The following is a 17,580-nucleotide window of genomic DNA, read 5'->3' as shown; positions in this document are numbered from 1 at the left end:
CAAAAGTGAAATGGCTAATTTGAGAGTTAGTAGATTTGCCCTTAATTGAGGTCCTTGAGCAAAATGAACAAAAAAATTTAGTAGGTTCCAGACTCAACTATATTTCCCCCTATGTTCATCTTGCCATCTGCCAGGATGCTGTTGAATCCTCTGAACTGGACCGGGCCCTGGAGGAATGAGATCAATCAGTTTTGAAATTATTGGAGGTGAAGGAGGGAGGTGGAACGTCCTGACTGGTGGGAAGCTATTATAGTTAGCTGTTCTAGGACTCAAATTAGAGATCTAAAAAGTCAAAAGGAAATAAGAAATTAAAAGAGAAAAATGAAAAGAATACAAAATTCAGATGAAAAAGTATCTTTCTCCATTCCTCCAGAATCACCACAGTTGTTAAGTAGATCAGAAAGACATCAGGAATCAAGGTGGACTTTACAGGAGAAGGTGTGTGGCCAGGGTGTGGGGCTGGGGGTGCCGTTCTAAGGCAGTAAAAGTTTCAGCAGGCATCAAGGTTATAAGCCAGGTTGGCATTCAAGCAATAAAAGGTTAATAGTCCCCATGAATTCCACTGAGTCACTGAGGGTTTTGCTGAAGGCAATAAAGCACTCACCAATCTTCTTAAGTAATTTTCCTAGGGCTAAACCTGTTATACTTGCAGCAGGAAGACTTTTTCCACTTTAAGAGGCCAGCTTAGTGCAAAGGAAGAAAATGGGCACAGAGGTGACAGCCATAAAAAGGAAGAGGTTCCACCAGCAGGACCCAACTCTAACTTCTAAGTAAGCAGACAGTTTTGTTGCTCCTTCTCAGGCAACCTACTCTCTTGGAAGCTCCGCTTACCCCAAACCAGTCCAGCTCCCCCCACTCTCTGAGAATAATAATTGAATCAGTTACCAACTGCCCTATTGCTCCACTTAGCCGGAAGTACTTCCCTATATGTGTTGTCTTCCCCTATTAGAATGTAATCTCTACTATCAGGACCTTGTGTCACTTTTGAATTTGTATCTCCAGCACTAAGCAAAGTGTCTAGCATAAAGCACTTAGACTGGAGCGTACTGTAACAAAGTAATCAAAGTCTCTCCTTGTCAAGTCCCTCCATTTTGTATTAATTCTAAGACAGAACGTAAGGGTTTAAAAAACAAACAAACAAAAAACTATTTCTGATGTTAAAATTTTAATGCTTTCACCCTCTACTACTTTTGGAAGGGAACTGAGGTCGACAATTTTACTTCTATGGGCTCTGGGAGCCCAATGATGGGCTCTTCTAGTCTTCTGGATTAGTTAAAAGAAAATGTCAAATTATCTCACTATTATCCACTGGGTGGCAATATTTCTTTACTAAATATTACTTCAAGAATTTTTTTTTAATTCTAGGTTTTTAAAAGTATGGATTATGTGAATTTGTTGCTAAATACTGATGGTATTAACATATACCCACTCTGCTAGCCTTGAGTATATTCTCTTCTTAACTGCATCTGACTCTCATTGGTGGAAAGCATTTCTAAGCATTTGAATAGATTCCAGCACACATTACTCTGGCTCAGTATCCTCTAAATTTTCATGTCATAAATCAGACTGCTTAATGCATAAAAATAGAAAAGATCATTAACCTGATGAAATTTAAGGGATAAAAGTATGAATTCATTAAGATCTTTTTTGTTGTTGAAACTTTGGGATCATCATACATAAGGTTGAGGAATTTAGTAAAAGCAGACATAGTAAACAGAAAAAGGAAGTGGTTATAGAGTGTTAGGGAGAATAGAAAATAGGAAAAAGACAGGAATAAAACAATTGTGTTGATTGTTGTGTAGAGAGATTCTGGGATGCTTGGACATGATGCTTGTATGGATAGAGAATTCGGGAAGGGCCTTTTGGAGAGTTTCATCTTTGGAGTTAAGAGTAGTCTAGAATTTGGACATATCCTAGTGAACACTATCTCAATACTTCCAAGTTCCTCACAGGACATAATCTGCTTTTTATTTGTAGCATCCATTCAACATATAGTTCTTGATAGTCCCTGATGTTACAAGGTTCTTTTGTTTGTAGGTAGCAAGAATAAATTGGCACAAGTTTTAAAAATGAAAGAAACATCAGCTTATGTTAAAACCTATTTTTTGTCAACAATGGCAATAGCCTGTCTATTGAAGAGGACATAATGCATTGAGCCTTTGTTGAAGGAAGTACACACACATAAACCTACATATATAGAGAGACAGAAAGATAGAGAGATGGAGACAGAGACAGAGAGAGTGAAAGAGGGCTATCCCCCATCTTGTGAGAGCCAAACAGAAATAAAAGTAAATATATATGTGAGTGTACATATGTGGGGGAGGTTGTATAGTACACATATATGTACACATACAGACAATCTAGAGTGAAGGAGCTCTTCTATTAGGAGTAATGTAATTCAGTTCAACCAAAAGAAATCTCACCCAAGAGGAAATTTCCCAAAGTCTCTCTAGTATAGCAAGCTAGGGACTAATGCAAACTACCAACTTCTGTCATGTTGGCTTCTTCCCAGATTTTTTTTCCTTCAGAAAACTGAACTGGGTTGGTTTCTCTCTTTTCTCTTGAAAATGGAAGCCAAAAGCACCTGAAGAAACTATAATCTTGAAGAGACTCGAGTAACTCAAAAAATCTGAAAAGATCTCTTCTCCATACTCTTAGCAATTCCACCCCACCCCTCATTCAGGAGCACAGTACTGATGCAGAGAGAGTCCTATGCCAATGGGTTTTGGATTGCATATATTATAGATTCTGTCTACCTGTTTGTCTCTCTCAAGACACACATATGCTATGCAGACAAATATTACATAAATATAATACATTATATACAATATATTCTATCAGATTAAATATATATTTTTCTATCAGGTTAACTATAACCTTAGCTTCTCAGGGTATGCCCAGTTTTAACATGGAGAGGGACCAAGCCTTTGGGACACTATCAGTTTGCTCAACATGAAAGATGCACTCTACAAAATGAGCAGGATAGCTTCCTTCAATTGAATGTCTATATCTTTAAAATTAACAAGACTGTACCCTTTGCTCTTTTTTTGCTAATTTTTCAGCTATATTCTGCGACTTTCAGCCTGGATTCCATGAAATGGCCCAATAAGAGGGGAAGGATTTGCCTTCCCCTGCTCCTATTTATTTATTATTATATTCTATATTATTTATTATATTAGATATTTCATATAAATGTTTATTTATCATTATACTTATCTATATGTTTGTTATATATTAATTATTCATATTTATTATATGCATCTAAGAAATGTGTTGGAGATATTTATTTCTCTCATGTGTTGTTTGTTTTCCTGTTTCAGATTCCAGAGGTGAGCCTCATGGGACTGGGAGTTTGAGTCATGGAGATCTTGGAGCAAGGTTTGCAGACAGGGTGGTGAAGCTAGCCAGCCCAGTACCTTGTGAGGTCAGGATACCTGGAACTTGAGCCCAAGGAAGATTTTGGTAACCATTCTCTATAAGAACTGAGTTAATCTATTAAACTATTCAACTTTTCCCTCCCAAGAAACTGAGGTGGTGCAAAGCAAGGAGGATTGTGCTTCCCATTTTTTGGTGGGAAATAAGTTTATATATTTTTGATACCTTTTAAAATAAATATTCCATTGTATTTCATTTCTTTTGTTATATATAGGGCCTTGTTTGGAGTAAAATTGGATCCTTTGTTTTTGCAGGTACCCTTAGGGAATTCCTCTACCTCAGACTTTTGATTTTGGGGATGCCTCTGACTGTAAGATACTAGAGAAATCTGGGAAATTTCCTTTTAGGCTGTAAATGTACAGTTGTTTTTGTTTTGCTGTTGTTTTCTGGTGTTTCATCCTGTCAGTTCCATTGTTTTAATAAAGTTTTCATTTGTTGATCATGTGACTTTTGTATCATTGAATTATTAATAAGTATTGGTATACTGATTTATTCTATATTATTGTGTCCAGTAAAAGTACTTATATTTAGTTTGCTTGTGAAAAATTTGAAATCACTAGATTGCTTTTCAAGTAGAAATGCTCATATTATTTTTCTTAGATATTAATCTCCTGTTTGTCTTCTGTGAAAGCAAAATGTCCTATAGCTTCTTATAGTGAGAATGCCAAAACTAAAAACCAACAAGTAGCTGATGCTCTGCTACTTCTCTAACTGAACTGTCTTACCCTGATGAAAGAGTTCACAGTTGCATTTGGTTTGCCCGAACAGTTGCAAGGATCCATTGGTAAATTTGAGGTGTACTTTGGGAAGGGGACCTGGAGAAGATTTCCCCGATTAACGTGAATTTCCTATGCTTGAGAGACTAGAAGAGAATTTTAGAGTGCCCCAAGTAGAAAGATAAAATTTCTGTTTTGGTGTGCCCTGTTTGGAAAGATATTCTTTTTCTATAGACTCTAGTTGGATGGTTTTATGCATTGAGGAAATCACTGGAAATGATTCTACCTAGGATAGATTTCTCATTTCAGAAATGGGGAATGCCAAGTTGACTCCAGGTCACAAATCCTTGTGGAAGAGCTCCATGTAGATTAGAAAGCTCAGTATGGACCAGGTTGCTATATGAGAGAGAAGCCAGTTTTGTCTTTTCCCTTTTTTTTTCCTTGTTGATTGAGAAAGGTCCTATCAGGCTAATAAGGCTAAGTTAGCAAGGATATTTGGTAAATTTTGTAAAATGCTTGGTCTCCCTCTTCTCCCCTCTTCTTCATCTCTGGCATATGCTTTTTGCTACTATTTCCTTATTCACTCCAGTTTCACAATAAAACTAACCTTGAGCAATTTCATTTTGCTGCATCTCCTCCAGCAGATTTCCCCTTGTCTTTCCTACCCTATAACTGATTTTTCATCTACCTGTCTATTGGCCTATTCCCTACTGTTTAAAAATATTCCCATATCTCCTATATCCTTAAAAAATCTTCATTTGATCCTTCCACCTCTGCTATCATCCTGTCTCTTTTGCCTTTTCTAGCTAACCTCCCTGAAAATACAGGCTATAATAAATGCCTACTCTTTGCTTTCATTCTCTTCATAATCCCTTACAATCTCTTTACAATCTGTCTTTTGACCTATTATTCCACTGAAACTACTCTCTCTAATGATCTAATAATCTCTCAGTTACCAAATCTAATGACATTTTTCTCATTCCTCTTCTCCTTGACTACTCTGCAGTCTCTGACACTGTTGATCATTCTTTCTTCCTTGATAATCTCTTCTTTCTAGGTTTTCAGGACAACACTGTCCTCTTACCTATCTGACTTCTCTTTCTCTGTCTCCTTTGCTCCAGATAAAGCCCTCTAACTCTAGTTTTCTTTCTATCCTCCTCAGGGGGGAATGTGTTTTTATTTCATATGGAGAGTTTAGATTGTTTTAGGAAAAGAAGTTTACTGCCTCCTGGAATCCAAATGGAGATACCTGTGGAGGCCACATGGAGAACACATGCTGATCCAGGAGCCTAAGAGAGCAACCAGATGTGCAAAAATTTTGAACTTTGGGATTTTTTTTAATTCATTTGTCTGGTTTTAAATTCATTTGTCTTTCAAAATTCATTTGTTTTGTTAAATTCATCTGTTTTGTTTAAATGAATTTTATGTTTGTATCTATTTTATTGTGAAAAAAGGGGCCTGCCCCTTGAATATTTTTGTAAAAGAAGTGCCATTTGATTTTTTATATTGTAAAAATCATTACCATTCTCCCCTTGTATTGATGCATATACCCTTTATTTATTGTAAGTATAAATTTATTTATGTTTGTTATGATCCATTGGGGAGATTGGTCCTCCAAAGGATCACAAGGAGGAATGTGTCATTTGGAATTAATGTAAAGCCCTGGAAGACATCTCCCAGGGATCCCTGCTACAACTTCCCCTCATACCTCCCACTTACTTTATGGGAGGTGTCAGAGAAAGTATAAAAGGGAAAGTTTGATGTCTTTTCGCTCAACCCTGGAAGCTTAGCTCTCTCTATGCTGAAAGTTCCACTCTCTACCCTGAGACCCTGATCTCTCTCAGTGCCTTTTTTCCTTTCTTCCTACCTCCTAGTTTCCCCTAGACCTTCCCTTTCCTAATCTAAATAAAACCTAGCTATTCAAAACCCTAAAGTTGCTCTCTGATAATTTATTTGAGCCCCTGAAGAGCTCTGATCAATTTCCCCCTACTGGGTCTGGGGACCTACTACCTTCCTTTCCCTTCTTCTACCTTCCTCTCTCCTTTCTCCCATCCATCCTACCCTCCTACCTTCCTACCTTCACTTTCACCTCACAAATGAAAAGATAAAGTGTATACTAAGTATAGTACTTTACTTCCAAAGTTTATTCTTTTCTGTGTTTTTCTCTAATTTTGTTCCCTTCTCTTCAGCTCAAGTTTTATTTGCAGAACCATTACCCTTTCATCCTTACCCCAAATGAAAATCCTCCTCTTACTGAGTTATTACATTCACACACAAAAAACAGGTACACAGCGGCCATAACCAAAAACTATATGATTTATTATGAATGATTCTTTTTTGGTCTTTGAGTTTTGGTTGTTCAATGCATCAATAAGAGTTGTTATGTCCCTCAAAGTTGTTCTTCTTTACTATTGTCATTGTATAAATCATTCTCCTGGCCTTGCTCATATGATATATATCAGTGCATAAAAGTCTTCCCAGGTTTCTCTCAAGTGACTTTTTTCATCATTTCTTATAGTGTAAATCTATTACATTTGTAAATGAGCTTAAGAAGGAAATCGCAAACCACTCCAGTATCTTGGCCAAGAAAACCTCAAATGGGTTCAAAAGAGTTGGGCATAAATGCAAACCAATTTAACTACAATCATCTCAATTACTACTTCCTTGCTACAACTAAAAGTACTGCCACAATATTTTTGTAAATATGAATCTGTCACTTAGTTTAGTGAATTTTGAGGTATATTTACAAATTTCTCTTTAGAATTGCTCTATCAATTCATAGCTCTATCAACATTTTGTTAATCTTGTACCTGTTCTCCTTTCACTTCCTTGACAATTGCCATTTTCCAGTTTTGCCAAATTTATCAATGTAATTAATGTGAAATAGCACTTCAGAATATTCTTAATGTACATCTATCTAATCATTAGTAACTTGGACAACTGTTTCATATGGTTGTTGATATCTTACTTTTCTTCCTTTGAGAGACATGGCACTTTTTCTTATCTATGTGAATCAATCTCTTTATGTCCTAAATATTAGAGAAACTTGCTGATAAGATTTTTTCCCCAGGAAAATATCTTCATTCTGATTTTAAATCCATGGTTTTATTTATGCAAAATCTTTCTGGTTCTGTGCAATTAAAATTTATTTAATCTCTTACTTGAGATAGTTAGATGCCTGAGTGGATAGAGCACTGGGCCTGGAGTCAAGAAGTACTGAGTTTGGATCTAACCTCTGATACTAACTAGCTGTCTGATATTAACTACCTTGGGCAAGTCACTTAACCTGTTTGCCTTAATCCACTGGAGAAGAAAATGGTAAATCACTCTAGTACCTTTGCCAAGAAAAAAACATTGAGCAAAATGGCTCAAGGGAATCACAAAAAGTCATACACAACTGAACAACTAGCCTTTTGCTTGGATAGAACTCATCCCTATGCATAGTTATGAAAGGTCTCCCTGAAAGAGGTTTGACATTTTCCAATGGTTCAACATACAAAATGAATATCACTTTCGTATCTGAAATAATATTTTAAAATATACATTGCCATCTTGTTTTTTATTTCATCATAAGGACCCTTTGATTTTGCTTCCTTTGTATCTGTCTTATGGCATAAGTTGTGAGTCTAAGTATGAGGGACTGAGATGATGGCATTACTCTCTCTACAGTAATATAGAGAAATTAGGAAGATAGGAGAGTTTAGGGAGAAAGATAATATGAAAGAGTTTTGAGATTAAAAAATGGGAGAAGATGCATAGAGTTGCATAGAAGTAAATACAAAGAAACGTAATTTTTTCAGTAAAGGGAGAGTTAAGGTCCTTATCTCAGAGAAAGGAATACAACAGTTTCAACTAGGACAGACTACACTTCTTTGGAACACCATCTCATTCGTTCTTTATTCATTGTTTTTCCTTTGTTTTCTAAGAGCATCAATGACATCACAGGATGATGTCTTGATTTGCTTATGAAGTGGATTTAAGTGAGGTAGAGTGGGTCAAAGTCATTGGCCCTATTCTTTCCTCCATAGTCACTGAAGTCCAGTGGCAAGGCAAAAATTGTGATGACTGACAATGCCCCAGGATGCAGTGGATGACCTTGGTATTTTTTATGTTTTGATGTCTGCCCAAGCTCCAAGCACACCACAGCATCTGCTTCACCTGCCTTCATGACTGTTGGAACAAATTGTTAGCATTCACCCATTTTAGAAGTTTTCACACACTTGGGCCAGACATCCCTCTAATACTGATGGGTTTAAAGCCTAGATTTATTAACCTTGTTCTGTGTGAAACAGAAGAATAAAGAGGATATGTGTCAGTTGATCATAGGGTATGTGGAGGGAAGTAAGATATGAGGAGATTGGAAAGATGGGAAGGGATCTGGTTATATAAGACTTTGAATGATAAAAAGAGAATTTTATATTTGATGTTGGAAGTAACAAGAAGCCCCTGGGTTTATTGAACAGGGAAAGAAGTAGGAGATGGCCAAACTTGAGCTTTGGAAAGATCAATTTGATAGTCAAGGAGAGAATGGATTGTAGTGGATGACATTCAAGACAGAGAGACCAACCAGTAGTCTATTGAAATAGTGAAGGCATTTTTCCTCCATGAATTTTTCTTTAGTATAAGCAATGTCTTCTTTCACAACATTATGAACATGGGAATATCTCTGGTATAATAACAGATGTACAACCTATATCGTATTATCTACTGTTGTGGAGAAGGGGGAGGAGTGGGAAGGAGGGAGAGAACATGTATCACAAAATGTAAGAAAATGATAATTGAAAATTGTATGAACAAGTAGTCTGGAAAAAAATTAAAACCTTATTAAAAGAAAATAAGGTGAAAGCAAGAGGTGATAAGAGCCTGTACTTGGAAGGAGAGAAAGAGGTGTATAAGGAAAATATTATAAAGATAGAAATGATAGTACTTGACAACTGATTAGATCTGGGAGGTGAGAAAAAGAACGAAGAGTCTAAGATGATACCTAGGTTGTGAGTCTGGATGACTGTTACTTTACAGCAAAAGGAAAGCTAAAAAGAGGAATTAAGGGGTAAGATTGTGAATTCAGTTGTAGAAATTATGAATATAATATGTTTATGTAACATTCAATTTGAAAGCTCTAATAGAGGCAGGAAACTGAAGACTGGGAGAGAGGTTATGGCTAGATAAGTAAATCTGAGGGTCATAGATCTAGATGATAATTGAAATCATGTAAACTTGAGATATAGAATAGCGATATAATATAGAGGGAGAAGAGGACCTAGGGCATAGCCTTGGGGGAAACCTACAGTTAGTCACAGTGATATAGTTTGAAGATCCAGCAAAGGAGAAAGAGGAGTAGTCAAGGAGCTAAGAGAGATCCAGGAAAGATCAGTCATGAAAACTTAGAGGGGAAAGAGAATCTTTAAAAAAGAGGGCAATCAAGAGTGTCAAAATCAACACAAAATAAAAAAAGTGGTCCAGAAGAATGAAGATTGATTAAAGACCATACATTTTGCAATTAAGAGACTACTATTAGTACCTTGGTGAGAGAAGTTTTAGTTTAATGATGAGGTCAGAAGACAGTCTGCAAAGAGTTAGGAAATAAGTGAAAGAAAAGGAGTGGAGGCATCCAGTGTAGACAACTTTCTTAAGAACTTTAGCCTCAAAAAGGAGAAGAGATATTTGACAATAAATATCAAGAATGAATGGATCAAGTGACTTTTTTTTGAGGAGATTGAAAACATGGGCATGTTTGTAGGCAAAAGGAAAGTAGCCAGTAGACAGGAAGTGATTACAGGTTGTTGTGATAGTGGGGATGAAAGATGAGTAAAACTACTGGAGAAGATATAGTGGAATGAGATGAATCTTGCATGTAGAGAAATTTGCACTGGATTAGGGTGAGGTCAAAAAAGGGAGTTCATGGTGAATAGACTCAATTTTTTGGTAAAATATGAGACATTTTCTGCCAAGAGGGTGGGGTTAAATGGGAGCTATGGAAGATTTGAAGAAGGATGAAAAGGTTTGGAAAAGAAGCAATGGTAAGTGGAATAGTCAATTGATTAGGGAGGTAAAAAGGAATTTCCTTACCATATTGAGATCCCAGTTTATATTATGCAACATAAATTTGTAATGAATTCAGTCAGCATATTTTCATGATTTTCTACAGCTTCATTTAGCAGCACGTGAGCAAAAATGAAGGCAAGAGATAGGCACGATTTAATATTAGGGTTTATGAGGGCAAGAACTTTGATAATATAATGGTACAAGAGACTAGATTAAAAAAAAAAAGATAGTTGTAGAGTTGAACTATTTCATCAAGGGGTCTAAATGGGGAAGAGAAAAGAATGCAGACCCAATGTATAGCCTGGGAAAGAACTGCAGAGTGAAGGGATTAGAAATCACAATGAGGATAAAGAACAAGCTTTGCAAGGGAGAGGGAGAGGTAGAACAACCACGGATTGTATCATGAGATGAAGGAATTTTAGTTTACAAAAATGGATATGAAACATTTGTGGGCAAGATCAAGGGTGTGACCATTTCTATGTGCAGCTGTAGCGAATACTTTGAGGAATTGGAAAATTATAATATATAATATACTTATGATGAAGTCTCCTAGAGCAGAGATGTTAACCACAGCACTTGACCTCCAATATTCCTGACTGGGCCTTGAATTTGGGAAATATTTACAAAATAAATTGGAAAATACAATAAAGCATAGATAAGATTACAGTTTAAAATTAAATCAATATGTAACCAGCAAGAATCCTTATGTATAGTTTATTATTTATATTTAAGTTTGAAGCCACTGCCCTAGAGAACAGGAATTGAGGAAAAGATTGTGAGCCAGGTACTAAATTGACCAGTCTTGGAGGTTTGTAAACATTAGAACTAGCAGCATCTTGATTGGGTAATAAATATGGATACAATAAACCTAAAAGGAAGACAAGTCACTGAATGATTGTAGAGGGAAAGTGATAATGGAAAACAAAAAGAAACTCACCTCCTCCATCAAGATTAAGGTGTGCATGTAAGGGGAGTTTGTTAATAAGTGTAACATGCATAATAAGTAAAAGTGCAACTCATGCTGGAAAGGTTAATAAAGGAAACTGCACAACCAGGAGGGAGCCAGGTCTTAATGAGCTCAGAAAAATGGAGGGAGTGATAAAGAAGAAGGTTTGAGATGAAATCCAATTTGTTACCATGGAGCAGGGATTTCAGAGGGCATAATGGAAGAATTCAGTACCTTTAGGGTGAGAGGTTGAATTGAAGGGAATAGGAGTAAGGGAAAAGTCAATGGAGGGTGGCAAACAAGGATTCAGAATCATGGAATAGTGTGAGTATAACTGGTTATGTTAATCCTTTAAGAATTAGTTTAGGTAGATTATTATGGTCATTCCCCTTGCCTTAATAAGCATCTAACCTTAGCCCAGCTTAGAACCACTTACACCCATGAAAGTTCCTGAGAAGACTTGTCTCTTTCAGAAATGTGTTTTTTCCTTTGTCCTCTCTTCTCTTCTCCCCTCCCTTAGATGCTTTTGGAAGCATATCAGAGAGCTATTCTTGCCCTGGGCTAAAGTAGACTTGGGCTTGTGACCACTTGGCAAGAGATTACATTCTAGTCCTTGCTCTTCCCCTTACACCATTTAGCAACTGCACTTCCAAAGAGTGAAGCTTCTGCTTCAACCTCGTTCAGTATCCCACCTCATTCTCACCTCCATCCTTGCACCTTGTATAATGCCTAAGCCCTTGCTTTTTCATGAAGAAGAAGAAGAAGAAGAAGAAGAAGAAGAAGAAGAAGAAGAAGAAGATGATGATGATGATGATGATGATGATGATGATGATGATGATGATGATATTCCAGGGCATCTGGCATCTCCATGAATGGATGGGAAGGTAAGGAAGGTCAGGGTATGTGTGAAGGGGAAGACAAAGCAAGCCTGGTGGAGTTAGTTGGTCAGAGAAAATGCCACTTTGGAACACTCTGTAACCAGGATGTTAATCCAATCAGCAGTATCACCAAAGCCATATTTGTAGGGTTTAGGCTGGGATTTCACAGTCACTGTAGCGATCTCAGAGCACTGAAATCCCCATCATATATTAAAGTTGGCTAGAATTCCTCTGCTTTGCATAAAATCTCCAAACCATCTAATGGAGGATGCATTCAATTTTGAGGGAGATATTAAAGTTATTTACATCATTGAGTTCAAAAATGATAAAAGGTACTTGGTACCATACAAATATACCAGTTTTTATGAGTGGTATATAAACTTGTTTAAGTGAAATATATTTAATATGAATTTGCCATGAGAATCTTATTTTTTATTTTAAAAAGCAACTCTTAGAAAGTAGTATCTGGAATGAAAATAATCAAATATACATTTATTTCCCTGAATTCTAATAATTTCTTTGAATGATTGAAAGCTGAAAAATAGGTAAATCTAAGAAGTTATTCAGACTTCATGGAGTATACAACATAATATCTGCTTATTCAATTAGTGTTATATAATTTTATATTTTTTTTACTCTAATTGAGCAACATCTCAAAATATTTCACAATACTTAATTAACTTGGCAAAAAAAAAATCAGCCAGGTTACTAGTTCAGGAGGATACTCTGTTTTCTTGTCCTCTTCCATATGTATTACATGTGTGACATTGCATATTTATGAAACCAATAGGTGTGAATATATAAGTATATACTATATAGGAGGATACATACATGTATGTATGGACAAATATTTGTAATGGTAATTCTGAAAACTAAAACTTTAAATATAACTTCTTTATGGTTTTCCTTACTGAAGTGTAAACAATTATCTTAGGGCAATGTGAAAGGTCTATCTTCAGAATATTTTGATATTTAGTATCTTATGTCATTATTATGGTTAATGTATTATTTATTTTCCCTTATACTTCCAAAAAGAGAATTTTTGTCTATTCATGAAGTTAAAATCTGTATTATTATCCAATTAGGCATAAAACAAGAATTAGTTTAAAGGAGCAAAAAGAAAAAAATCCTAAGCAGACTGAATCTTTTTCATTAAGTTTCAGTGTTAGCATTTTGTTAAAAAAAAAAATACAACAGTATAATCCCTACAACTTCTTTTTAAAAATTGGAGTGAAAGACTACAGTTGCTTTTTAAAAGAGGAAGTCTTTAAGGAATACACAATTGTCTGTATACTAAGCATGTCATCTTAATTCTTTAAGACAATTCCCACAAATTAATCATGAATCTTTAAAACTAAAGTTCTCTGGATCCAAAAGCAGATATTAGATTAGATAATATAGTAATCATCTGAGAACATTGTGCAAGGTACAAGATTGGTTTACTAGTTTGTCTGACGATATCCAGAAGAAGACATCTTCACACTAGAATGTGCATTCTAAAAATAAAAAAAAATTAAAGAAGTAAAATCAGTGGTGTTATCACTATCTTCTTACCAGGCATCAAACTTATCAGAAATCAAAGCAAACTTTCAGAGACATGTTCAATGATCAGCACAGTAATAGTTTTTTCCATTTTTGCATGTTATTTGAGAACTATTTTATTCACTACCATTCAGAAATGCTCATTAGCAAGATAAGATAAGCAAGGAAACAGATGGTAGATGGCTAGTTATAATAATGATGATGAACATGATGATGTAATAATAATAATGAATCTTGGATGAGATAAGTAGTACCCAAAATACAAATGTGTCCATTGAATGAGGGTCAAAGGAGTTCTTCAAGAAGGGCTAGAAATAAAAAAGAATCAATGAAATAGAAGACGTTCCCCCAAATCCCTCCAATTATCCCATATCATACCCTTTATCATTAAGCTTTGTTGGCTTGACAGCTTGGTTAACTATCAATCCATTTATACTGAAGGAGGCAAGAAGTAGCTGTAATTCAAACTTATCATTTTTGATAGGAAAGGAATAGAGACAAAGAATACATTGAGTATTAATGGTTATCATTAAAGGTTGATCATTTGCTTGACTTATCAAATGATACTGTAATATATCAACCATCTGGCTTAAACTGTATTTGGGTGTGGGGGCAGTTTAGAAGGTAGGAAAATGCGTCCTGGCACTTTGGGCTGATCCAGAAGCAATAAAGCTACATTTGCAAGGACATTTGCAATAAAGCTACATTTGCAATATACTAATTCCCAGGACACAACTACTTTTGTGCAGTTTAAGAGAAGGAATGACAATGGCTTGTTGAGGGTTTGGATACTTTGAGAAAATAACTGACCTACTTCAGGTTATGAAAGATAATATTGTGTAGTGCCAAGAGCTGTAGAGTTTTAATTTCTGTTTTAGCATTTAGTAGCTATTTAACCTTCAGTCAAGTTTATTGATTTCTCTGAGGTTCAATTTCCTCATCTGGAGAATAGAATAATAATACTTGTAGTTTCTGTTTTCCAAGGTTGTTTTAAACTTAGATAAGACATGCAGCAGCAGCACTTTGTAAGTATAAAGTGGTATATTAATTTATGCTATTATTATATTTGCAGAAAAATGTTAAACTATAGAATCCATTAACAATATCAAGGTTCTTCTCAAGATCAAGTTTATAAATAAATAAGGAAATTAATTAGGGATCTGATTCAATGAGATGAGAATATTCCAAACTTTCCAATGAAATGAGTACCTTACATATAAATTCCTGAGTTTTCTAGGACTTGTCATTGTTGTTGACCAAGCTGGGAAAAATCACTCAACTTTTCTAAGCCTTTCTTTTTCACATTTGTAAAAATGGGAGCATTTGACTAGATGATCACTAAGGTATTATACACATTTAGAAATCTTCGAATCTTTTGCTTCCAATGTAGAGCATCTAATAAGGCTCTTCTACATCTAACTGTGACTTGAAGAATTTTGAAAAAGATAAAATTTTTTAAAGCACAAAGTACTTATAAAAGAGAAAGAAAGACAAATGTTTGATTTAAAACTTCCTAAGATGAAGCATATGGGATGTGATTAGGTTAATGAAAAGGTGTGACATTTTATCCCAAGTTTCAATTAGGAGAAAATTCCAACTAGAACTTCCCCAATTCAGAATGTACTACCTCAGGCTATAGTATATTCTTTACTTATGGAAGTTTTCAAGGGAAGGCTAGAAGACTATTTATTAGAGATACAATAGAAAAGATTCTCATTCAGGAATGAGTACTTTTATTTCCCTTCCAAATTCACAAATCTATACTGTCACAGTGGAACGTTAATAGGTAATACCCTTTCTCCCATCCTACAGACACCAGACCAAACTGTTGATGCCTCTACTTCTCATTCCCAGTTCACTTCAATCCATAGACCAACGACCACAATCCCAACAGTCATTGGTCAGAGACTGGACTGACCAGCATCCTTTTATTCTCCAAGGTCTTTGAAGTCTTAGTATCTGCCCTACTACTTTCCTTCTGCATCCTAAGTACTTCTTGGCCTTTCCATCTCCCATGAATCTGAACTGTTTCCTGTGTTTCTTTGCTAATTGGAGAATGAGCTTTTTGAAAGCAAGGTGTCTCTAGATTTTATATTTGCATTCTCATTATTTAACATAATGTTTCCAATCCATATAATAAATTGTTTGCATGAATAATTTCCTACTAAGAGTTACCTGTATCTTGGAGAGGTTTGAAGCACCAGGGTACTTCAGGGATGCTGGAATCAAAGCAACACCCTCTTTTATTGCATTGTTCTGCAGTGACTTCAGGGTAGCCACAGTCTACTCTGTCATTGGCTGGGATGGCACATTGGTTAGCAGCTGTTTCAAACAGAAATTTGAGTTAAATTTCCTGAGAAGTATTTTCTCTTTTTGTGGGGAATTTTGTATCCAACGCAATCCTAAATTCAAATTGTGATGATGCATTACAGCCATTAAACAGATCTTTAAAATACTATCCTTTTTTTCAAGTAAATAGTTAAAGAGAATCAAAAAAAATAATCTGTAAGGATCATGAGTGCTTAAAAGTTAGTGATCAAAAGTATTCCATGTAATAGTCTTAACTATTAAGTTTTTAGACAAAGATGTTATTTATCCTTTCTTTTTCTCATATGATGTTGTTAAACATCATACATGTAAAATACCTTTTTGTATATTAATCTGCCCAGCCATCTATAGCAATCTGATTTGCTTTTTTATAAGCTTAACAATTGAAATCTCACTCTAAAGTGTTTTGCTGAGAAATTTTCAGTCATTCCTTTGTTCCTTCATAATTTTTGTGGATAAAGGAAATATGAACCTCTTATCAGCATCCAAATATTTAGTCTCCTAGATTCTTTCATTTAAAATAGGCGGAAATGTTTAATGCACTGTTTTTTTGACACCGTTTCCCCTCATTTCACTGATTCAGAGTCTTCTCAGGGGAAAAACAAAGTCTGTCATTTAAAAATAGTTCTCTTGAATCCTCTTCTACCTAACTTACTTTCAAAATTAAGAATTTTCTTACTGTACTTAAAAAGAGAACACATCATCTTCCTGCATACCTCCTTTGTTTTGAGTCCCAACCTGCTTTGTTCCTTAGTACTCCTCCCAATAGATTACTGTCTTCACTATACTGTAAGAAGATGAGAGGATATACTCACATAAGCCAACATATTCACCAACTGCACTGGAGAACCCTAACATCAGGATAAATGTCACAACACAGAAACCTTTGAGCTCCATTGCAACCTGCAAACTTCTAAAGCTTGAAATCTTTAGAAATATGAAAAAAATTGCATAACAGTTTCATTTATACTTCTAGGTTTACACAGTAATTCAGGATGTTTATCTTAGGAGGAGTTTTTTTTTCTGTATGTTCTAGCCCCACCTCTTTATTATATGTGAATCCAAAAAGACCTCCAAATCAATTGTCTTGAGTAAAAATATGCTGTATTAAAGGACATGGAGAAGGAAATGGCAAACCACTCCAATATCCTTGCCAAAAAAGAAATCCAAATGGGTTCCTAAAAGGTCTGACACAACTGAGAATAACTGAATAAAAAATGAAGAAGAGATGGTATAAATAAAATTTTAGTGAATATTCTATTATATCAAAAGAGGGCATTGTCTCACAATCCATTCTTGATAATTTAATTATCACCTTTCAGGCAGCCCATTTGGAGTGATTATATTATCATGTAGGAATGAGGAAATGGCTTAGGGTATCAAGTCACCATAATTTTAGAGATGCTTTTTATGAACCAGGATTGTGGTCCTAGAGGCATTCTATTACATGTTGAGCATGCATTTTAATAGTCTTCTAGATCTGAAACTATATTAATGTGATCAAGCGGAGGACCCAATATTGAGTAATGCCTCCTGGTGTTATATGATGTTGAATTATTATATAATAATGGGGAAGGCAAAATAAACATTTTTATTAATGGAGAGGAGGTGAGTTTATTCCTCCCCAAATATAGAATACTAGTTAACTTGAATTTCTTTCATTTTTTTTAAATTATGCCACACAGTACAC

The 17,580-nt window shown here is 35.3% G+C and overlaps 1 protein-coding gene across 1 annotated transcript; it reads right to left on the bottom strand.

Moving 5' to 3' along the window:
- Positions 1 to 8,127: 8,127 nt before the first annotated feature.
- Positions 8,128 to 16,787, bottom strand: TFF3 (trefoil factor 3). Its single transcript, XM_044669237.1, has 3 exons — positions 16,706 to 16,787; positions 15,738 to 15,884; positions 8,128 to 8,321 (listed from the first exon to the last, which is right to left on the bottom strand). The coding sequence occupies exons 1-3, from the start codon at positions 16,785 to 16,787 to the stop codon at positions 8,128 to 8,130; spliced, it is 423 nt and encodes a 140-aa protein (XP_044525172.1).
- Between the last annotated feature and the right edge of the window lie 793 nt (positions 16,788 to 17,580).

The sequence above is a fragment of the Gracilinanus agilis genome, chromosome 3 (genome assembly GCF_016433145.1).
Source record: "Gracilinanus agilis isolate LMUSP501 chromosome 3, AgileGrace, whole genome shotgun sequence".
Classification (NCBI taxonomy): domain Eukaryota; kingdom Metazoa; phylum Chordata; class Mammalia; order Didelphimorphia; family Didelphidae; genus Gracilinanus; species Gracilinanus agilis.
The sequence above is the reverse complement of the archived record's forward strand: the minus strand, read 5'-3'. Positions and strand labels throughout refer to the sequence as shown.

Bases quoted from the DNA above. Each gene is read 5' to 3' on its own strand.
- TFF3 (XM_044669237.1), bottom strand. From the start codon at position 16,787: ATGGAGCTCAAAGGTTTCTGTGTTGTGACATTTATCCTGATGTTAGGG. The intron at 15,885-16,705 runs GTGAGTATATCC...TGTTTGAAACAG, and splicing joins TGGTGAATATGTTGGCTTAT to CTGCTAACCAATGTGCCATC. The intron at 8,322-15,737 runs GTAACTCTTAGT...TTGTTCCAACAG, and splicing joins CAAACCTCTCCAAGATACAG to TCATGAAGGCAGGTGAAGCA.